At 43.7% G+C, this 16,120-nt stretch overlaps 2 protein-coding genes across 5 annotated transcripts in view; one reads left to right on the top strand and one right to left on the bottom strand.

Moving 5' to 3' along the window:
• The window catches only part of pspc1 (paraspeckle component 1), a 45,765-nt gene extending 36,218 nt beyond the window's left edge, over window positions 1-9,547 (bottom strand). For all 4 annotated transcript variants that reach the window (XR_013961718.1, XR_013961719.1, XM_080720622.1 and 1 more), the window contains exons 1-4: window positions 9,064-9,547; window positions 5,047-5,196; window positions 3,620-3,771; window positions 158-253 (exon numbers count right to left, since the gene is read on the bottom strand). Coding sequence is in view for 2 of the 4 variants with exons in the window: in XM_080720622.1 (XP_080576748.1) it covers window positions 158-253; window positions 3,620-3,771; window positions 5,047-5,196; window positions 9,064-9,444 (779 nt within the window). In the remaining 2 variants the exon portion in view is untranslated. The remainder of the gene's footprint in view (window positions 1-157; window positions 254-3,619; window positions 3,772-5,046; window positions 5,197-9,063) is intronic.
• Window positions 9,548-10,944: 1,397 nt separating this feature from the next.
• nudt15 (nudix (nucleoside diphosphate linked moiety X)-type motif 15) lies at window positions 10,945-15,386 on the top strand (the record flags this gene model as incomplete). Its single annotated transcript, XM_080720614.1, has 4 exons — window positions 10,945-11,053; window positions 11,830-11,872; window positions 14,080-14,276; window positions 15,253-15,386. 4 exons carry the CDS (start codon window positions 10,945-10,947, stop codon window positions 15,384-15,386), a joined length of 483 nt encoding a protein of 160 aa, XP_080576740.1.
• Between the last annotated feature and the right edge of the window lie 734 nt (window positions 15,387-16,120).

Raw genomic sequence — 16,120 nt, 5'->3', positions numbered from 1 at the left:
TTTAGTCAAGTTTTTATTTAGTTGACCAAATTGTCAATATATTTAGTCTTAGTTTTAGTCATCACAGCTTAGTTTTTTAGTTTTCGTCGGTGAAAAAAACTACAAACATTTTCCCTCATAGTTTTAGTCGAGGAAATCAACAGTGCATTCCACATACTTGTGATACCCTGGATTTTTCTGCAGGAGTTTCTCTGGCAGTCCATCCTCGTCATCCAGCTGCTCTGTGGGCTCCACGATCACCGGACGAGGGGTGCTGCAGGGAGGGAGGGCAATGCAAAAAGTTCAAACAAACTCTACATTAGGGATGGGACGATATATCATATCACGATTATTGTGACAAAATAAATCGCGATTTACAATATTATCGCGATGACCAAAAGGGTTTATGTGGTACATAAAAGGGTGAATTGATCCCAGTGCATGACGGAGGACGATATCACGATATATTAAGAATGAAGAAGAATTTACCTACATCATCCCACAAGGTAAATTCCGTTTTCAGCTTAACCCAGCTGAACCCAGTGCTGCCCACAAGGAGCGAGAGGTGGAGGGGAGAAGTGATAGCTGGAGCGGGGAATCGTACCAGCGACCTCTGGGACCTCTGGAGTCCTAGGTATGGACACTAACCACTCAGCTATCACTGCTATGAAATATTATATTAAATCTCCACAATACGATTATCGTGAGTTTTTTATCGCGATGAACGATATCGCTTATCGTCCCATCCCTACTCTACATACGGTTACTATAAGTTACTCCACACAGAAGTCCGTGCTGTCTCACTGAAGGGCTTAAAGTACACTCAGGCGGCATTCACACAGGCACGTTTTATTACGATTAAAACGAATCCTATAACGTATTGTTGGAAAATACACAACGGTTGGGCATGTGTGAAGACGCATCCGTATTCTTTTTCGAATAAAAGAAACAAATGCAAATCCACAAAAAAAAACGGTGGTTTCGATGCGCTACCGCAAACGTTTCCCTGTTGGTGTGAATCCATCCGTCTCAAATACAGGCAATATATAGAGCCATGTGCGGGTTAAATCCATAGTTATTTATAAAAGGTTAAATCCCCCTCCAGACCGTCCGTTCTCATTAGATTTCTGACCATTCTGGCCGCCTCCTCCCCTCATTGATTCAATTTCTGATCACCGCTCCCTCGATCGCACATGGTGTATTAGGAGTTGCTCACAGTTAGATAAAAGGAAAGTGCCACAGGAGTCACTTGTATATCATATATAGGCTATAGGCCTAATATAATATAGGCCGATGTGTGGGTCTCTCGCCCTTGCGCGCGGCTCTCTGTGCCAAATAATGTCCAAATGGAGACGCTTCATGCGCGGAGCGCAGAGAGGGAACCAGCGGAGGGCAAGACGAGGGGCAGAGAGAGAGAGAGAGAGAGAGAGAGAGAGAGAGAGAGAGAGAGAGAGAGAGAGAGAGAGAGAGAGAGAGAGAGACGTTGATGTCCTCCTCTTCGTAGATGGCTATTAAAAGTATTTGCTGTCTGGTTTATTGCTGGTAGATTTTGCGAGTCCCTCTGGCCGCCGCTGGTTTTATTTTTTGATCGCCCGTTTACGATCGTCGACCGCAGATAAATAGGCTGACGCCTGCGCCTCAATTTTGCGGCGGTCCTGTGGTTACATTGTGAGTTGAACTTGAAGAATTAATAAACACAGGGAGATGGAGGGGGCATTATTATGCAGCTTGGATACATACATGTCCCATGGACAGACGTGGACGATTCCTTGTTTCGGATGACAATGTGCAGTGTGAGGGCAAACGTATCAATTAAATATGCAAGAATGTAGCAACTTCACCCCTCCCATTCGCACGACTAAACCGAATTATATTATGAGAATGTGGCCTCACACAAGGCTAATACTACCAACAGCGATAGGCAAAGGGAAAGTTCATGGAGCGTGCCGTCTTATGACCTCCATGTACAGGGAGGATTCCACCATTGTTCAAACCCTGTAATAATGCAGAGAACCCTACCATTTATACTGTAGGTCAGGGTTCACCAATTAGTTTTCCCCAAGGGCCGAATTATGTCTAGGGTACCAAGCCGAGGGCCATAACATTGCAGGGGGCGACGGTGGCGTTGTCACTTCTCCAGCGACAGTTTTCGTCGTTGTTGGATGACTGTGTCCAAAACCGTTAGTTTTGAATTTATCATTTTAAAAAGGATTTAAACTAGTGAAAACAGCCAATCTACAAGCACACAACGCCTCACGGTGCAAGGCGTTGTGTGCTTGTAGAACTGCTGTTTTCACTACTTTTGTGCGACGGTCTTGTATGATTTGCAAAAGAACGTACAAATTTGGAGATACAAGATTTCCACCCGACAACGACGATATACTAGTGTTGTTGCTGCTCTTATACCACCATTATTATTGGGGTTCGTGTGGGCCAGACAGTAGCCCCCCGTGGGCCGCAAATGGCCCGCGGGCCACCTATTGGGGAACCCTGCTGTAGGTTCTAGTGATGCGCGGGCCGACCCGGTGCCCACAGCACCCGCCAAGGGTGGGTCAAGGTTTCAGACTCAATTGGCGGTCGGGCGGGTTATCACCACTTTCATGTGCAAAAAATAAATATGAATAATCACCTGTTCTTATTTGCCTTTTATTCTTAATAAGAGTAAGAATACAACGTTTTGAATACGAGCACGAGTGAGTTTTAAAATGCGCCAGAGCGGCTTGGAGAGTTCCTTGGTGCAAGTACCATCCCAATTCCGCTCCTGTTGGGGCCGCGAACCACATTTTGCCAACATTTGCGCTCGCTGACACCATCAGACACAACGTGAGCATAGCAGAGAAGAATGCACAAACAATTCAGCGCGTGTCGCAGATCAGGATTTCACTTAAATGTCTCTGTCATCCACACAAGTCTACTTTGTGTCGGTATATAACCTAAACCAGCCAGTCAACAGATACGATTTGAAACAACTTTCGCAAGTGAGACGGATTTTTTGACTGAATGAACCAACCACGCTCACCTTGAGTCGCTCCCATCTCTCCAATCTGGTGATTAATCAATAACCAACAGGATTTAATATTGTCCATCTTTTGTCGTCTGTTTAAAGTGCGAGGCGCTGTATATAAATATGATTGACATAAAACCTGAAACGCCATTCTTACCCCGACGATGCCCCGGCGATTTAGAGAATGAACGTCTTTGAATGAATGTCTTTTAGGCTAAACCCCAATTTGAACAACACGTTTGTTTATTTAGCCCATGACAATATTGTGCTACTATAAACCTTTCTGTAAAGCGACTTTCTGGTACTTAGAAGAGCCGTATATAAAGATGAGCTATTGTGGAGATGATATACCATCTTTTTTTTAAATGCGGGTTGCGGGGCGGGCGGATTCGTTGATTTGTATATTGTTCTGCGGTGCGGGCGGGCGGGTTACGTTCCGTGCGGGCTGTGGGCCGTGCGGGTTATGAAAAAAACCTGACCCGCGCATCACTAGTAGGTTCATCATTACATTTTATTTGAATGACCATATAATTAATATAACCGTATTAATGCACAAATTGAACCTTATTCCATCTGGAATGTTACAGTCTCTTTATCACCCACACACAACACACACAATGCTTGCACGCCTCTTACGTGGTGAGCAGCAGTGCCCCCTCGTTGCAGCGGTCCAGGGCTTTGCGAGCAGTCGGTTTGTTGGCAAACTCCACAAAGCCCTTTCCTGTGGGACGCCCACGGTCATCCACCACCACAACTGCTCGTTCCACTGGCCCAAACTCAGCAAATGCCTGCAGATTAATGTTGATCAGAATAATGATGTGTTGGAAACTTGGTATGCTAAGTAGGGCTGTCACAATTATTACATAATGGTCTAATCGCAATTATTTGACATAATCGCAATTCATTTGAGATATTTGTCATAATCGTTTACATCAGGGGTCTTCAACGTTTTCAGGCCAAGGACCCCTTAGCTGAGACCCCCACAACATATTGTATAAAATAGTTTTGCAGATTTTCATATACTTTTTGACAGCACTGTCATCAGATGTTGGATTCATTTAAAAAAAAAAAATTTCAGACATTTAACCACTTAAATCATCGACACTTAGTCAATTTGACCTTTCACTATGTACTTGGTCTGATCTTTTTTTTAAACTCTACACCAAACCTATTTGCCAAAAATAGATGATCTACAAACTCTCAAGATTCTCCTCAGAATAGGGATGCGTTTCTGTGTGGAGTTTGCATGTTCTCCCTGTGTCTCCTAGGGTAGATACCCTCACAAAAACATGCAGTAATCCTGGTCTCTATAAAGCCTCCCCCTGGCCAGCCGGGGCGCCTGATGGAGGGGAATGGAACTGGTTGGAATAACGTGTTCCTTCCACGCGCTACGTCCAACTGGGGAAGCTCCCCCTGTCAGGTGATAAGAAGCGGCCTGCTCACTCCTCATGCATTGAAGGAAGCATGAGCTCAGTTCGGGGCCCTCCCCAGGTTGGCAGAGGGAGAGTAGAGCCCAGGATCACAGCTTAGGCAATTGGCACCGGGTGAAAAAATGGGTTACAAAAATCGTGGGATAAAGATTTTTTTTTTAAAAAGAATAGGGATGCGAGGGTTCAAGTTGTTAATTTAAAATGATCCTATCATACAGCGATTTGGGGGCCCCCCTGTAGTAACTCTGAGGACCCCCTTGGAGTCCCGTACCCCCTGTTGAAGACCTCTGGTTTACATGTTGAAAAATGTTTCTATATGTTCAAACAATTAAAAAATAGTGGAAATAGCAGATCTACAAGCTCACAACACGTCGCATCGTGACGCGATGCGAGCCTGTAGATCGGCCATTTCCAATATCAATGTAACTGTCAACGACAAAAACACAATTAAATCGTTAATCGCAATTATTTGAGTGACAATTAATCGGCATGTAAAATGTCATAATCGTAACAGCCCTAATGCGTTGGATTGGAATGACGAATGCAATCACAAAGCAGGAGAAACCCAACTAAAACGATAGTAAAAGCAATGAGCAAACGTGCACAGGGGTGCACTACAGTTTGTGTGACTACCTCTTCCAGCAGCTCGTTGGTAACCACGGGAGACAGATTGCGCACAGTGAGTGCAGAGCCATGTGTAGCAAAACGGATCCTTATAGGTCGGTTTTTCAAGACGGTCCCGTCCAACTCTGCCTTGGCGATCTCTGCCAGTGTGCGGGTTTCCTGTGACACAGTAACAAGGAGGATTAAAAAGATGTCCTATACCTAAAAAAAATCCTTACTTCAGTTCAACTGTATAATTCGGGTCTACTATATGGTAGGGTATTCACCAAATATTCGAAAATATTCGAATAACAAAGTCACTATTCGACGTTGTTCACCGAAGTTGAATATACGCTTATTTTTATTTTTTATTGTTTTCTCTTTAAAAATATATAGTTAATAAAGCTTGGCTAGATAGGAAGTCATAAGAATGAGTTGTCTTGTCAATACCCCTGGTGGATGAATTTGTTAATGCTCTATACCAGGGCTTCTCAAACCCAAAATAAACACATTTGAACTGGGGACCCCTACCCTGACAAGCACTTGGAATTGTAGGTATTACATTTAATGTGACTCGGTTCCACAGATAAATATTTTGAAAATAGCCGATCTACATGCTCATCATGAGCATGTAGATCTGCTATTTTCACAATGTTCGCCTCTTGCTTACTTAATATTGTGAATGCCCTACTATATGGTTGAAATGAATGCTAAAATAGTATCCCTTGTTGCAAGAGCCTCATTTTGACAGTGCAATATTAATGCTAGAACAAAACACTGCAGGCAAATAGGTTTTGTATATTATATTAATATATATATTGTATATTTGGCAATAACGTGTCGGCCCATTAGTATTTAGAAATAATTTACTAATACTAATTAAGATATTCACCAGAAATGATCGATTACTCTTTTACGTTTTCTGTTTAATAAAGTATGCATGACAGCTTATGGAGCCTACAATTTTGTTTTAGAATGACAGTCACTAGCAGCAACCGCCAACTTCTGAATCATGAGCCCGAATTTTCTGTGGACACAATACAGGTATGCAAGCGCATATACACACTACTACAGGTGCAAAAACGCTTACGTTTCAGTACTGAGCAGCTGCAAGTGGGACCACTATAACTGATGAAACCAATCTAGACTGTTGGATATTTTTAAATGCATTGCTAGTCCAGAGCATTGGTACCTGACTGAGAAATTAATAACACACATGAATTGCACCCCTGCAGCAGGGTGTACCATGTGCCACCAAGCAGGGTACCAGCCAGTACAGTACCGTAGCCTACAACGAGACTCATAGCGGACGCTTGCCAAGGCCTAATAGGATAACCTAGGGCAACTGTTACCTTGCACTACTGGAACGAAAAGTTGTACGGACTCTGACCTCTAACATACTTTTCCCTGAGAGGGTTGCTGTGGCGTCTTGCAGTGGCACCCTTTTTTTAATTGATTATCGTGATAATCGCGATTTCTTTTGTCACAATAATCGTGGTATGACATTTTCATATCGTCCCATCCCTAATAAGAACACAACTGGCTTGGGGAGGGAAGCCAGGCAGGGAGGGCGATATATTTGTTAATTCAAGATGGTAGTCCTACAGCTGGGGCAGCACCCGTCAGCAGGGAGGGGGAGGAGCAGGACAAAGGCTCTAGTCCAGTGTTTCTCAACCACTGTGCCTGGGGACCTTTGGTGTGCCCCTTGAAACTTCTTGAAAGCCAGTATTGTATTCATCATTTTAAAAAGTACTACACATATGATGCATATATGGTGCATGGGCGTGCACGATCCGTGCACTAAAAATTGATCCGTGCACTAGAAATCTAGGAACGTGGCATCCTGGTACTTGGCGGCCATCTTGAAAAGGGCATTCAATGAGTTAAAAATGATTAACTAGTGAAAACAGACGATCTACAAGCACACAACTCCTCGCGGTGCGAGGCGTTGTGTGCTTGTAGATCTGCTGTTTTCACTACTGTAGTGCGACAGCCTTGTATGATGAAGCAGGGCCTTACTTTGCGAAGAAACGTAAAGATTTGAAACTTGGAGATACAAGGTTTCTTCCCGACAGCGACAATACACCCCCGTATTATGTTGGTGTGCCCATGGATTCTTGGGACATGAAAAGTGTGCCCAGAAAAAAGGTTGAGAAACACTGCTCTAGTCTATGTCCTCCCGGTGGGGGCTCCACTACACTAGCAGGTGAGACAGTGGGGTACAGCAGCAGTGGCAAGAAATTCAATGGCATAAATAAATTGGGAAGAATAGGGGTTAAAAAAATCAAACCTCGGTTCAAAGTGAAGCGGTGAATTTTTATTCTATGTGTTCTAGTCTAGAGCTATGAAATCTGTGTTCTAGATCTATACATTCATTCTGTGTTCTAGATCTATACTTTCTATGTGCTTTAGTTCTATATTTTTATGAATTCTGAATTCTAAATTATTTTGTCTGGAGGGCCAAATTGTCATGTGAAGCTTGACCAATCCTCAATTCTGCATGCACAAGACATGTACGGGACAGACAATGCCACTCCTTGAGAATCTATGGGAATCCTCAAAAAAAAATGTACGGGACAGACAAAGCTTTTACCGCTTCAAAAAGAATTGACCGAAAAGGTCCTATGTTCCCCAGGTTCTATGTTCCCCACTCACTCACACAAAAAAAGGTTCTATGTTCCCCACTCATCCAAAAATGCAGGAAACATTAATTTCTAATCTATACTATAATTTTGCGAATGTCTGTCTGAGTGAGTGTCTGTCTGTCTGTCTGTCTGTCTGTCTGTCTGTCTGTCTGTCTGTCTGTCTGTCTGTCTGTCTGTCTGTCTGAAACAGCGTTTCTCCTCAGTGGCTGGAGCAATTGATCTGAAATCGCATCACCATTAGCATATGAACAGTGAACACACCTGACATAACTGTGAAGCCCGTTTGTCACTTTCACAAATCGTATGCTGTATATTAGCATTTTTATGGTGTATCTACTATCTATTCTGCATCTAGCATGAGGCACATCTATTCTGCATCTAGCTTGAGGCAAAATGTTTAACCAGCTCTGTGTGTGTGTGTGTGTGTGTGTGTGTGTGTGTGTGTGTGTGTGTGTGTGTGTGTGTGTGTGTGTGTGTGTGTGTGTGCAGGCAGGCAGGCGGGTGTGTGTGCAGGCGGGTGGGCGGGCGGGCTGGGGGGGGGGGGGTTAGCCATTAAACGAAACGGGTATTTCTTACATTGATGCTCCTACATATTATCATGCAAGCACCAGTTAAAGTTACTTTCCATCCCTCATATACTGTATGCACAGTGCACATCCCATAACCCACACACTGCACATCATTTTGGAGCTCATATCTTTGAACGGGTAAGGGCTAGTTATTAATAACAACTCAGAACACACAATAATGGGGAGAAATTACTAATACTAGTGGGACAGGGGTACTAGGGACATCTGGACACCATACTTTTGTTAAGGCTGGGCATCTGGATGAGTGGGCACCTAGTCGAGTGGGCACTTAGGGGTGGAGACATCTGGGCACCTGGGCAACTAAATTAGGATTGCCCACATGTTCTTACTTCTTAGTGCCCAGATGTCCCACCATTTCCTGCATTTGAGTTGGGAACATATTTTTTATTTGTATTTATTTTTTGGTAGGGAACATACAGTAGATCCTTTTTTGGTTGTTTGGGGAACATAGAACCTTTTTGTGGGGAGGGTGGGTGGGGAACATAGAACCTGGGGAACATAGAACCTTTTTGTGGGGAGGGTGGGTGGGGAACATAGAACCTTTTTTGGATGGAAGTGGGGAACAGAACCTGGGGAACATAGGGTGGACCCGCACACACACACACACACACACACACACACACACACATACATAAATACATACATAAAGCAGCAAATCATGTATTTGAGGCTGAGCCCTCCACCTCCATCTAAATGAGTCAGAATTTGACAGGTTTGCCAATCATTTAGTGCAACACACCGACCGTTACCACGAGCAACGCAGCAAAACAAACAGCAAAACACAATTTGCATCGCAACTCATTGGAAATTACCAGGCGGATGAAGCCGAACCCCCGGTCCCGGTTGATGAACACCTCGTTCACCTCGCCGTACTTGGTGAACATCTTCTTGAACGCCTCCTCGGAGATGTCCGTGGGCAGGTTGCCCACGAACAGGCGGCAGCGCTGCGTGAACGTCTTCTCCCACGGCCTCCGCATGCTCTTCAGGTCCAGGACCATCTCCCGCGGGCCCTCGCCGCTGCCCTCCTCCTTGGGAGCGGCCTGGGGAGGCGGCGTGGGGCCCTCTTTGTTCGGCCCTCTCTGCTGCTCCGCCGCCGGGGACTCGGTGCCGCCGCGCCTCGGAGGCTGAGGGGAGCTTCTGTTGTTGTTGTTGTTGCCCTGCATGCTCACTTGCTTCAGATTTCGGTTGGCCATTCTCAGACTCCGGAGTGTTGGTTTCTTATGTTGTTGTTTTTTGTTTTATTTTTGCACTAACGTGAATGAACGCCGTTTTTCGACCCTCCGCAGCTTCTGTTGTGTCGGCTAAATGTTCGCTTTAGCAAGATGGTGTTGAAGTGGGACGTTCGCGAACGGATCGAGTCTTTTGAACGGCTCTTTGAAATGAACGATGGGATCCGGTTCGCAGTAGGGAGTGTGTGTGTGTGTGTGTGTGTGTGTGTGTGTGTGTGTGTGTGTGTGTGTGTGTGTGTGTGTGTGTACTTTCAACACATTTTCATGTTATATTGTTTTTATTTTATTACAAATGTATGCTTTACATGTATGCTTATATGCTTACATTTTGCTGGGTTCTCCAACATTTCTTCTGTTATTCCTACATTTCCACATGCAAGCACCACTAATCCCTCATATAGCCTATTGTACACACCCCATCACCTACACTCTGCACATAATTTGAAGCACATGTCTTTGAACAGGTAGGACTAGTTCTTTATAATAAAGGGATTTTATATTTGACAAATCTGCTAAGTAAATCATTACCAAGAAATGTCTTCACCAATGTGTTTCTAAAGGTGTGTAATGTAGACTACTAAGGTTGAAATTCAATTCAACTCCCATTGTGAGCTTGTAGATCGGCTATTTTCAAATGGCCGAAATGTATCTATGGCTGAAATGATTTGTAATTATAATCAAAATCTACAAAGTGACAAACTTGTAACTAAAATGAGTCTTGAACAGCTCTTTGAAAGGAACGGACCCCAGAGCTCCAGCTCACTTCAAAGAGCCATAAATCCCATCTCTAGAATGGTGATGGCTGCGCGCGCAGAGAGCAGCGTGAATTGGCGAATATAGGACTTTCGGTGTAAGAGAACGAATATAAGACCTTCAAAATAAGATGTCGGGAGTGTGGTGTGGCAGAGGAAAGCGTGCGTGTGCTGTAAAGTGCCGACACGAAGAGGCTGAGCCGCCTGCTCTCCAGCGCCCACTAAAGTCGGACATGGTGCATTTTGAGCGCCTGGCTGCACTGTACGGCCTGCAGCAGTTGCAATGCCGCCTCTCCCGCTTAGCGGAGAGTGCGGTGTGGCAGAACGTGTGCATGGGTCAAAAGTGCCGACACGAAGAGTTGTCTCCTGTCCAGCGTCCAATTTGTAAAGGCTATGCACTCCATTGAACAGCATTTATCCATTGATATATTTTTTATGTTATTAAAACTTTTTTATTAGACCCAAAAACATAATTATCATTTAATGTACATTTTGAATGTGCATATCATGGGAAGATTAATCGTTTTTCACCATTTTTCAATTGGCTGAGGGGTACTCTTATTCTGAAGAGATCAGCTTATATTCGCCAGTTTCACATAGACGGATGTTTGTTATGGGACAGACCCGGCGCGACGGTGTGATATTATGGCGGTGTGGTGTCAACATTCGTCCATTTGTCAGTAAATGTTTAAAAGTGGAAATACGCTAAGAGATGTCAGAAACAGCAGTTAAACGTCCAGGAGTTGGAGTGGGTGTGCTGGTGACAGACTCAGCACGGAACCCCCACTGTGTGCTCGTAGGGAAACGTAGGAGTGCGATGGGTCACGGGACATACTAGCCCTAGAATGTCTCTTATTTTCGGTCGATTGACCCTTTGGGTAATCCCTCAAATAGAGCCATAGAACGCTCCCATGGCGCGGCGGTTAGCAAATAATCTGCGCGGCCCTAAAGTGCAGCGCGCTACTTGTGTACTCACCCAATAATGTATTCCTCAGCCTGGGAGAACGATATTGTCCTGTAGTGTTATATCCATTTGAAAGTTCTGGCTGAAAACATGTACTTTGTAAAATATCACCACTTAACACGAGCCAACACGGACGACTTATACGACCGGGCTAGGGGCTCGGAATGACTGCTGGACTGAATATATCATAACTTCCTTTGGGAAGCACAAAACGTACGGGGCAACACAATTGACAGGTGCTTGTGATTGACGTGGGGTGACTAATCACACCACCTGCGTGATTGTGTGCCCCGTACGTTTTGTGCTTCCCAAAGGAAGTTATGATATATTCAGTCCAGCAGTCATTCCGAGCCCCTCGCCCGGTCGTATAAGTCGTCCGTGTTGGCTCGTGTTAAGTGGTGATATTTTACAAAGTACATGTTTTCAGCCAGAACTTTCAAATGGATATAACACTACAGGACAATATCGTTCTCCCAGGCTGAGGAATACATTATTGGGTGAGTACACAAGTAGCGCGCTGCACTTTAGGGCCGCGCAGATTATTTGCTAAGCGCCGCGCCATGGGAGCGTTCTATGGCTCTATTTGAGGGATTACCCAAAGGGTCAATCGACCGAAAATAAGAGACATTCTAGGGCTAGGGACATACCAGCTCCCCGGGGGGCACTTAGAGTTTGGGTGAGCACTACTCTGTACGGATCAGATGATGATAGGCCTAATAATAACTTTCCATGTCCAAACGTCAAACCATTACAGAGAGATGTCAGCTGTGTGAGACTGAGACCCCTATTAGTGACAGACTCAAGACTGGGGAACACGAGGCAATATCTCCTGTGTAAATAAGCAGAAAAGCTTACTAGGATCTCCTTTTAGTTGACCTTTTAGTTGGTTTGTTGACTTACTTGACTTACTTGGTTGGTTTGTACAGTCATGAAATTGTACTTTTTTCTATGCAACCTTCTAATAAATTATTCAATTCTGTTTCTAAAATAAAGCAAGGGGACCTGACGTTATGATGATAATTATGGTAGCTGCCTGGTATGTCTGTCCTGTCCAGCAATGAATGCCATTGCACAGAAGCAGAACACAATTTACAATACAAATACCTGCATTTGTCTTCTCGCCGTTTTCTGTTATTCTACTCTTATCCTTTTATTTTATTTAATAGAGGGTATGCATCATATGCAACTCAGGATCAGCACCATGCAGGAAATTAAGTCATTTTTTTGGAAGAATCGTTAGGTTTGCGAATGCGATACAAGCACCACATTTTGCACAAAGTTTCCTCTGGACCTACCTTTTCCAGAAAGCATGTTAGCCACTCAATAAAAAAACAATAGGGTTGGGGTCCCATTGACTTTCTATACAGTAAAACACAACTGTGTTATGACTCATCACTAAACCATACTTTTGTGGGGCCTTTTTTTAGCCCAATGAATGTTTTTCGTGCAAAACAAACGTTTGCATTGGATTCAGGATCATGAAAAACCCATAGTTTGACCCCTCACATGCTACTTAAAGCAGATTATTATTTTTTTGCCTATAGAAAGTCAATGGGACCCCAACCCTATTTGTTTTTAATTGAGTGGCTAACATGCTTTTTGGAAAAAGTAGGTCCAGAGGAAACTTTGTGCAAAATGTGGTGCTTGTATCACAAAGTGAACGATTGTTTCACAAATTTCCTGGGGAAACAATGATGTCACGCGGAATACCCTCTATATGTGGACTCCATGATCATTAGGCCTATAAGAGTGATTCTCAACCCTTCTTATTTTAAGGACACCCAGTTTGATATGCATAAGGCGGAGAACCATATCGCTCTCATATATAGGCTTTATTTATTACGGGTCTGTTTGGTTTATTTGTACACTCTTTGAGTTACAGACCCCCGGACTCAATATTGAGAACTAGTGGTCTATACTCTAGTAGCCTATAGATTAGAGCAGGGGTCTTCAACAGGGGGTCCTCCAAATCTTTATGTGATAGAATTATTTTTCTTCTTTTTTATATTAACCTCTTGATCCCTAACGTCCATATTCTGAGAACTTTAGCCAAAAATAGCAGATCTACAAGCTCACAACGCCTCGCAGTGCGAGTTGTTGTGAGCCTGTAGATTGGCTATTTTTGGCAAAGAGGTTTGGTGTAGACGAGAAAAAGAGCAGACAAAGTACGGAGTGAAAGGTCAAGCTTATTAAGTGTTGACGGTTCAAGTGGTTAAATATCTGAAAACACAAATTGACATGAATGAATCCAAAATACACTGATGATTTTGCTGTCAAACGAAGAAACTATATGGAATCCACGAAAAGGTGGGGGTCCCTGCTTCATCTCTCTCTCAGCTAAGGGGTCCTTGGCCCGAAAACGTCGAAGACCGATAGGCGGCCCGCGGGCCATTTGCGGCCCGCGGGGGGCTACTGTCTACTCTGGCCCCCACCAACCCCAGTAATAATGGTGGTATAAGAGCAGCAACAACAACACTAGTATATCGTTGTTGTCGGCTGGAAATCTTGTATCTCCAAATGTGTACGTTCTTTCGCAAATCATACAAGGCCGTCGCACAAAAGTAGTGAAAACAGCAGATCTACAAGCACACAACGCCTCGTACTGCAAGGCGTGTGCTTGTAGATCGGCTGTTTTCACTAGTTTAAATAATTTAAAAAATTATAAATTCAAAATATCTGAACGATATCTGAACTGTCGCTGGAGTAGCAGGAACGCCCCCCTGCAATGTTGTAGCCCTCGGCTTGGTACGCTAGACATAATTAGGCCCTTGGGGAAAACTAATTGGGGAACCCTGGTCTAGTCTATACTGTTCCTTTTGGGGGTATTTGATTTAACCGTGGTGTCCGAATGTGCTGCTGATTTATTTCTGTCTGCTTTGAAAGGGAGACGTGGGAGGAGTGTGCCCACAGAGAGGTGATGGAAGAGGCGGGGGTGCGCTTGGTCAACGTGCGCTTTGCGTCTGTGGTGAACTCCATCAAGTTGGAGGAGCATTACCATTATGTGACCATCATCATGCAAGGGGAACTGGACAGGACACACCCGGCGGAGCCAGTCAACGTAGAGCCAGAGAAGAATGAAGGTTTGTGACACACTCAGCGCGTTGGTACGACGGTCAGCGGTTTCCTGTGGCAGTGTTTCTCAACCTTTTTTCTGCATGGGCACACTTTTCATGTCCCAAGAATCCATGGGCACACCAACATACTGTAATACGGGGGTGTAAATATCGTCACTGTCGGGAAGAAAACTTGTATCTCCAAGTTTCAAATGTGTACGTTTCTTCGCAAAGTAAAGCCCTGCTTCATCATACAATTCTGTCGCACAACAGCAGATCTACAAACACACAACTGTGTGCTTGTAGATCGGCTGTAGATCGGCTGTTTTCACTAATTTAAATCATTTTTAAAATGATAAATACAATACTGGCTTTCAAGCAGTTTCAAGGGGCACACTTGACCCTTCTCAGGGGCACACCAAAGGTCCCCAGGCACAGTGGTTGAGAAACACTGTCCAATGGAGACACAAAGGAAACTCTTTGTCAAGTTATTGGCTCAGGAATGTGAGAAAAAACAAAGAAAATCCATGAAATCAAGTCTCCACGGGGTGATCTCTTTACGCCTAATTTACATTTCAGTATCACATGCCAAAAATATCAACATATTACATGAGAGCATGGAATAGATAGAATAAAAGATATACAACTAAAAACAATGTTTAGCAAATAGTTGACGTCGGTGTTTGAATGTTTGATATTTGAATGAAAATCTATGTTGTTTTGGACAGTTACAGACTGTCATAATTTAGTCTCCTGAAAAGTTTTGGTTTTAGTGTAATTTTAGTCGACTAAATATCATAAGTTTTTAGGCGACTAAATCTACAGTTGATTTAGTCAACTAAAATGTATTTTGGCAGGCCTTGATGGCATCGTAATGACTGATTTTACATTTGGTTGTGTTCTGAAAATAGCCGATCTACAAGCTCACAACGCGTCACTGATACTCTATTTTGAGCTTTCCAAATTGCCAACTGACCATGTGACGATTCTTTTCCTTGACCAGGGTGGGGCTGGATTCACTGGGATGAGTTTCCCCCTGAGGAGCAGCTCTTCCTGCCATTAGCCTGTCTGAGGCGACAAAGATTCCAGCCTTTCATGGACTCTGACACACAGCCCTCTGTCACCATGGGACAGTAGCAACTGCCTTATGATACTGTCTTCTGTTTATTAGTTCTGTGAAATACTGTTTACTATTTTGTTGTTACAATGATCATGCAGCCCAAAACCTGAACATGAACTCTATCTGGGCCCAAACATTTGGCCAAAAAATAGCAGATCTACAAGCTCACGATATGTTGTGACTGTGAGCTTGTAGATTGGCTATTTTTCGTCCAAGAAATTTGGTGTAGAAGGAAAAACGGAGCATACCAATTGTAGAACCCTGGGTAACTGAGATTGCAATGTACTGTATATCAGTAGGTTTTAAGTTGTTTACAGTATCACTGTTACTTTATCAAAGTACACCAGACTGACCATAGAGATTTTTGTCTGCAAATATTTATTGACTTAGTTTACAATTGTACAGAACGATTACAAAATATTTTGAAGACTAAATTGGAATGTAGGCTCTATTTGGTGTGATATTTCATGCTTAAACCATCCAATAAATTCCAAATGAATCCTCAACTGTCGCAGAAGGGCAGGATTTATTGATGTAGAACAGGGGGTTTTAACAGGTGGTCCGTGGACCACTGGTGATCTATGAAGATATTGCATGATATGGTCCCTGACCATGCATTTAGTAATGTAAGAAAGTGAAGATTTATTTGTCATTTCCTTCCACAAAATGGTACACTAAATGACCTATGATGGCGCATCAATGTTGTCAGTTACTGGTAAGTCGGAGATGAAGAAATTCCACAGTTAGAAGG

Source organism: Nannobrachium achirus, assembly GCF_963921795.1.
Source record: "Nannobrachium achirus genome assembly, chromosome: 24".
In the NCBI taxonomy this organism is placed as follows: Eukaryota; Metazoa; Chordata; class Actinopteri; order Myctophiformes; family Myctophidae; genus Nannobrachium; species Nannobrachium achirus.
The sequence above is the reverse complement of the archived record's forward strand: the minus strand, read 5'-3'. Positions and strand labels throughout refer to the sequence as shown.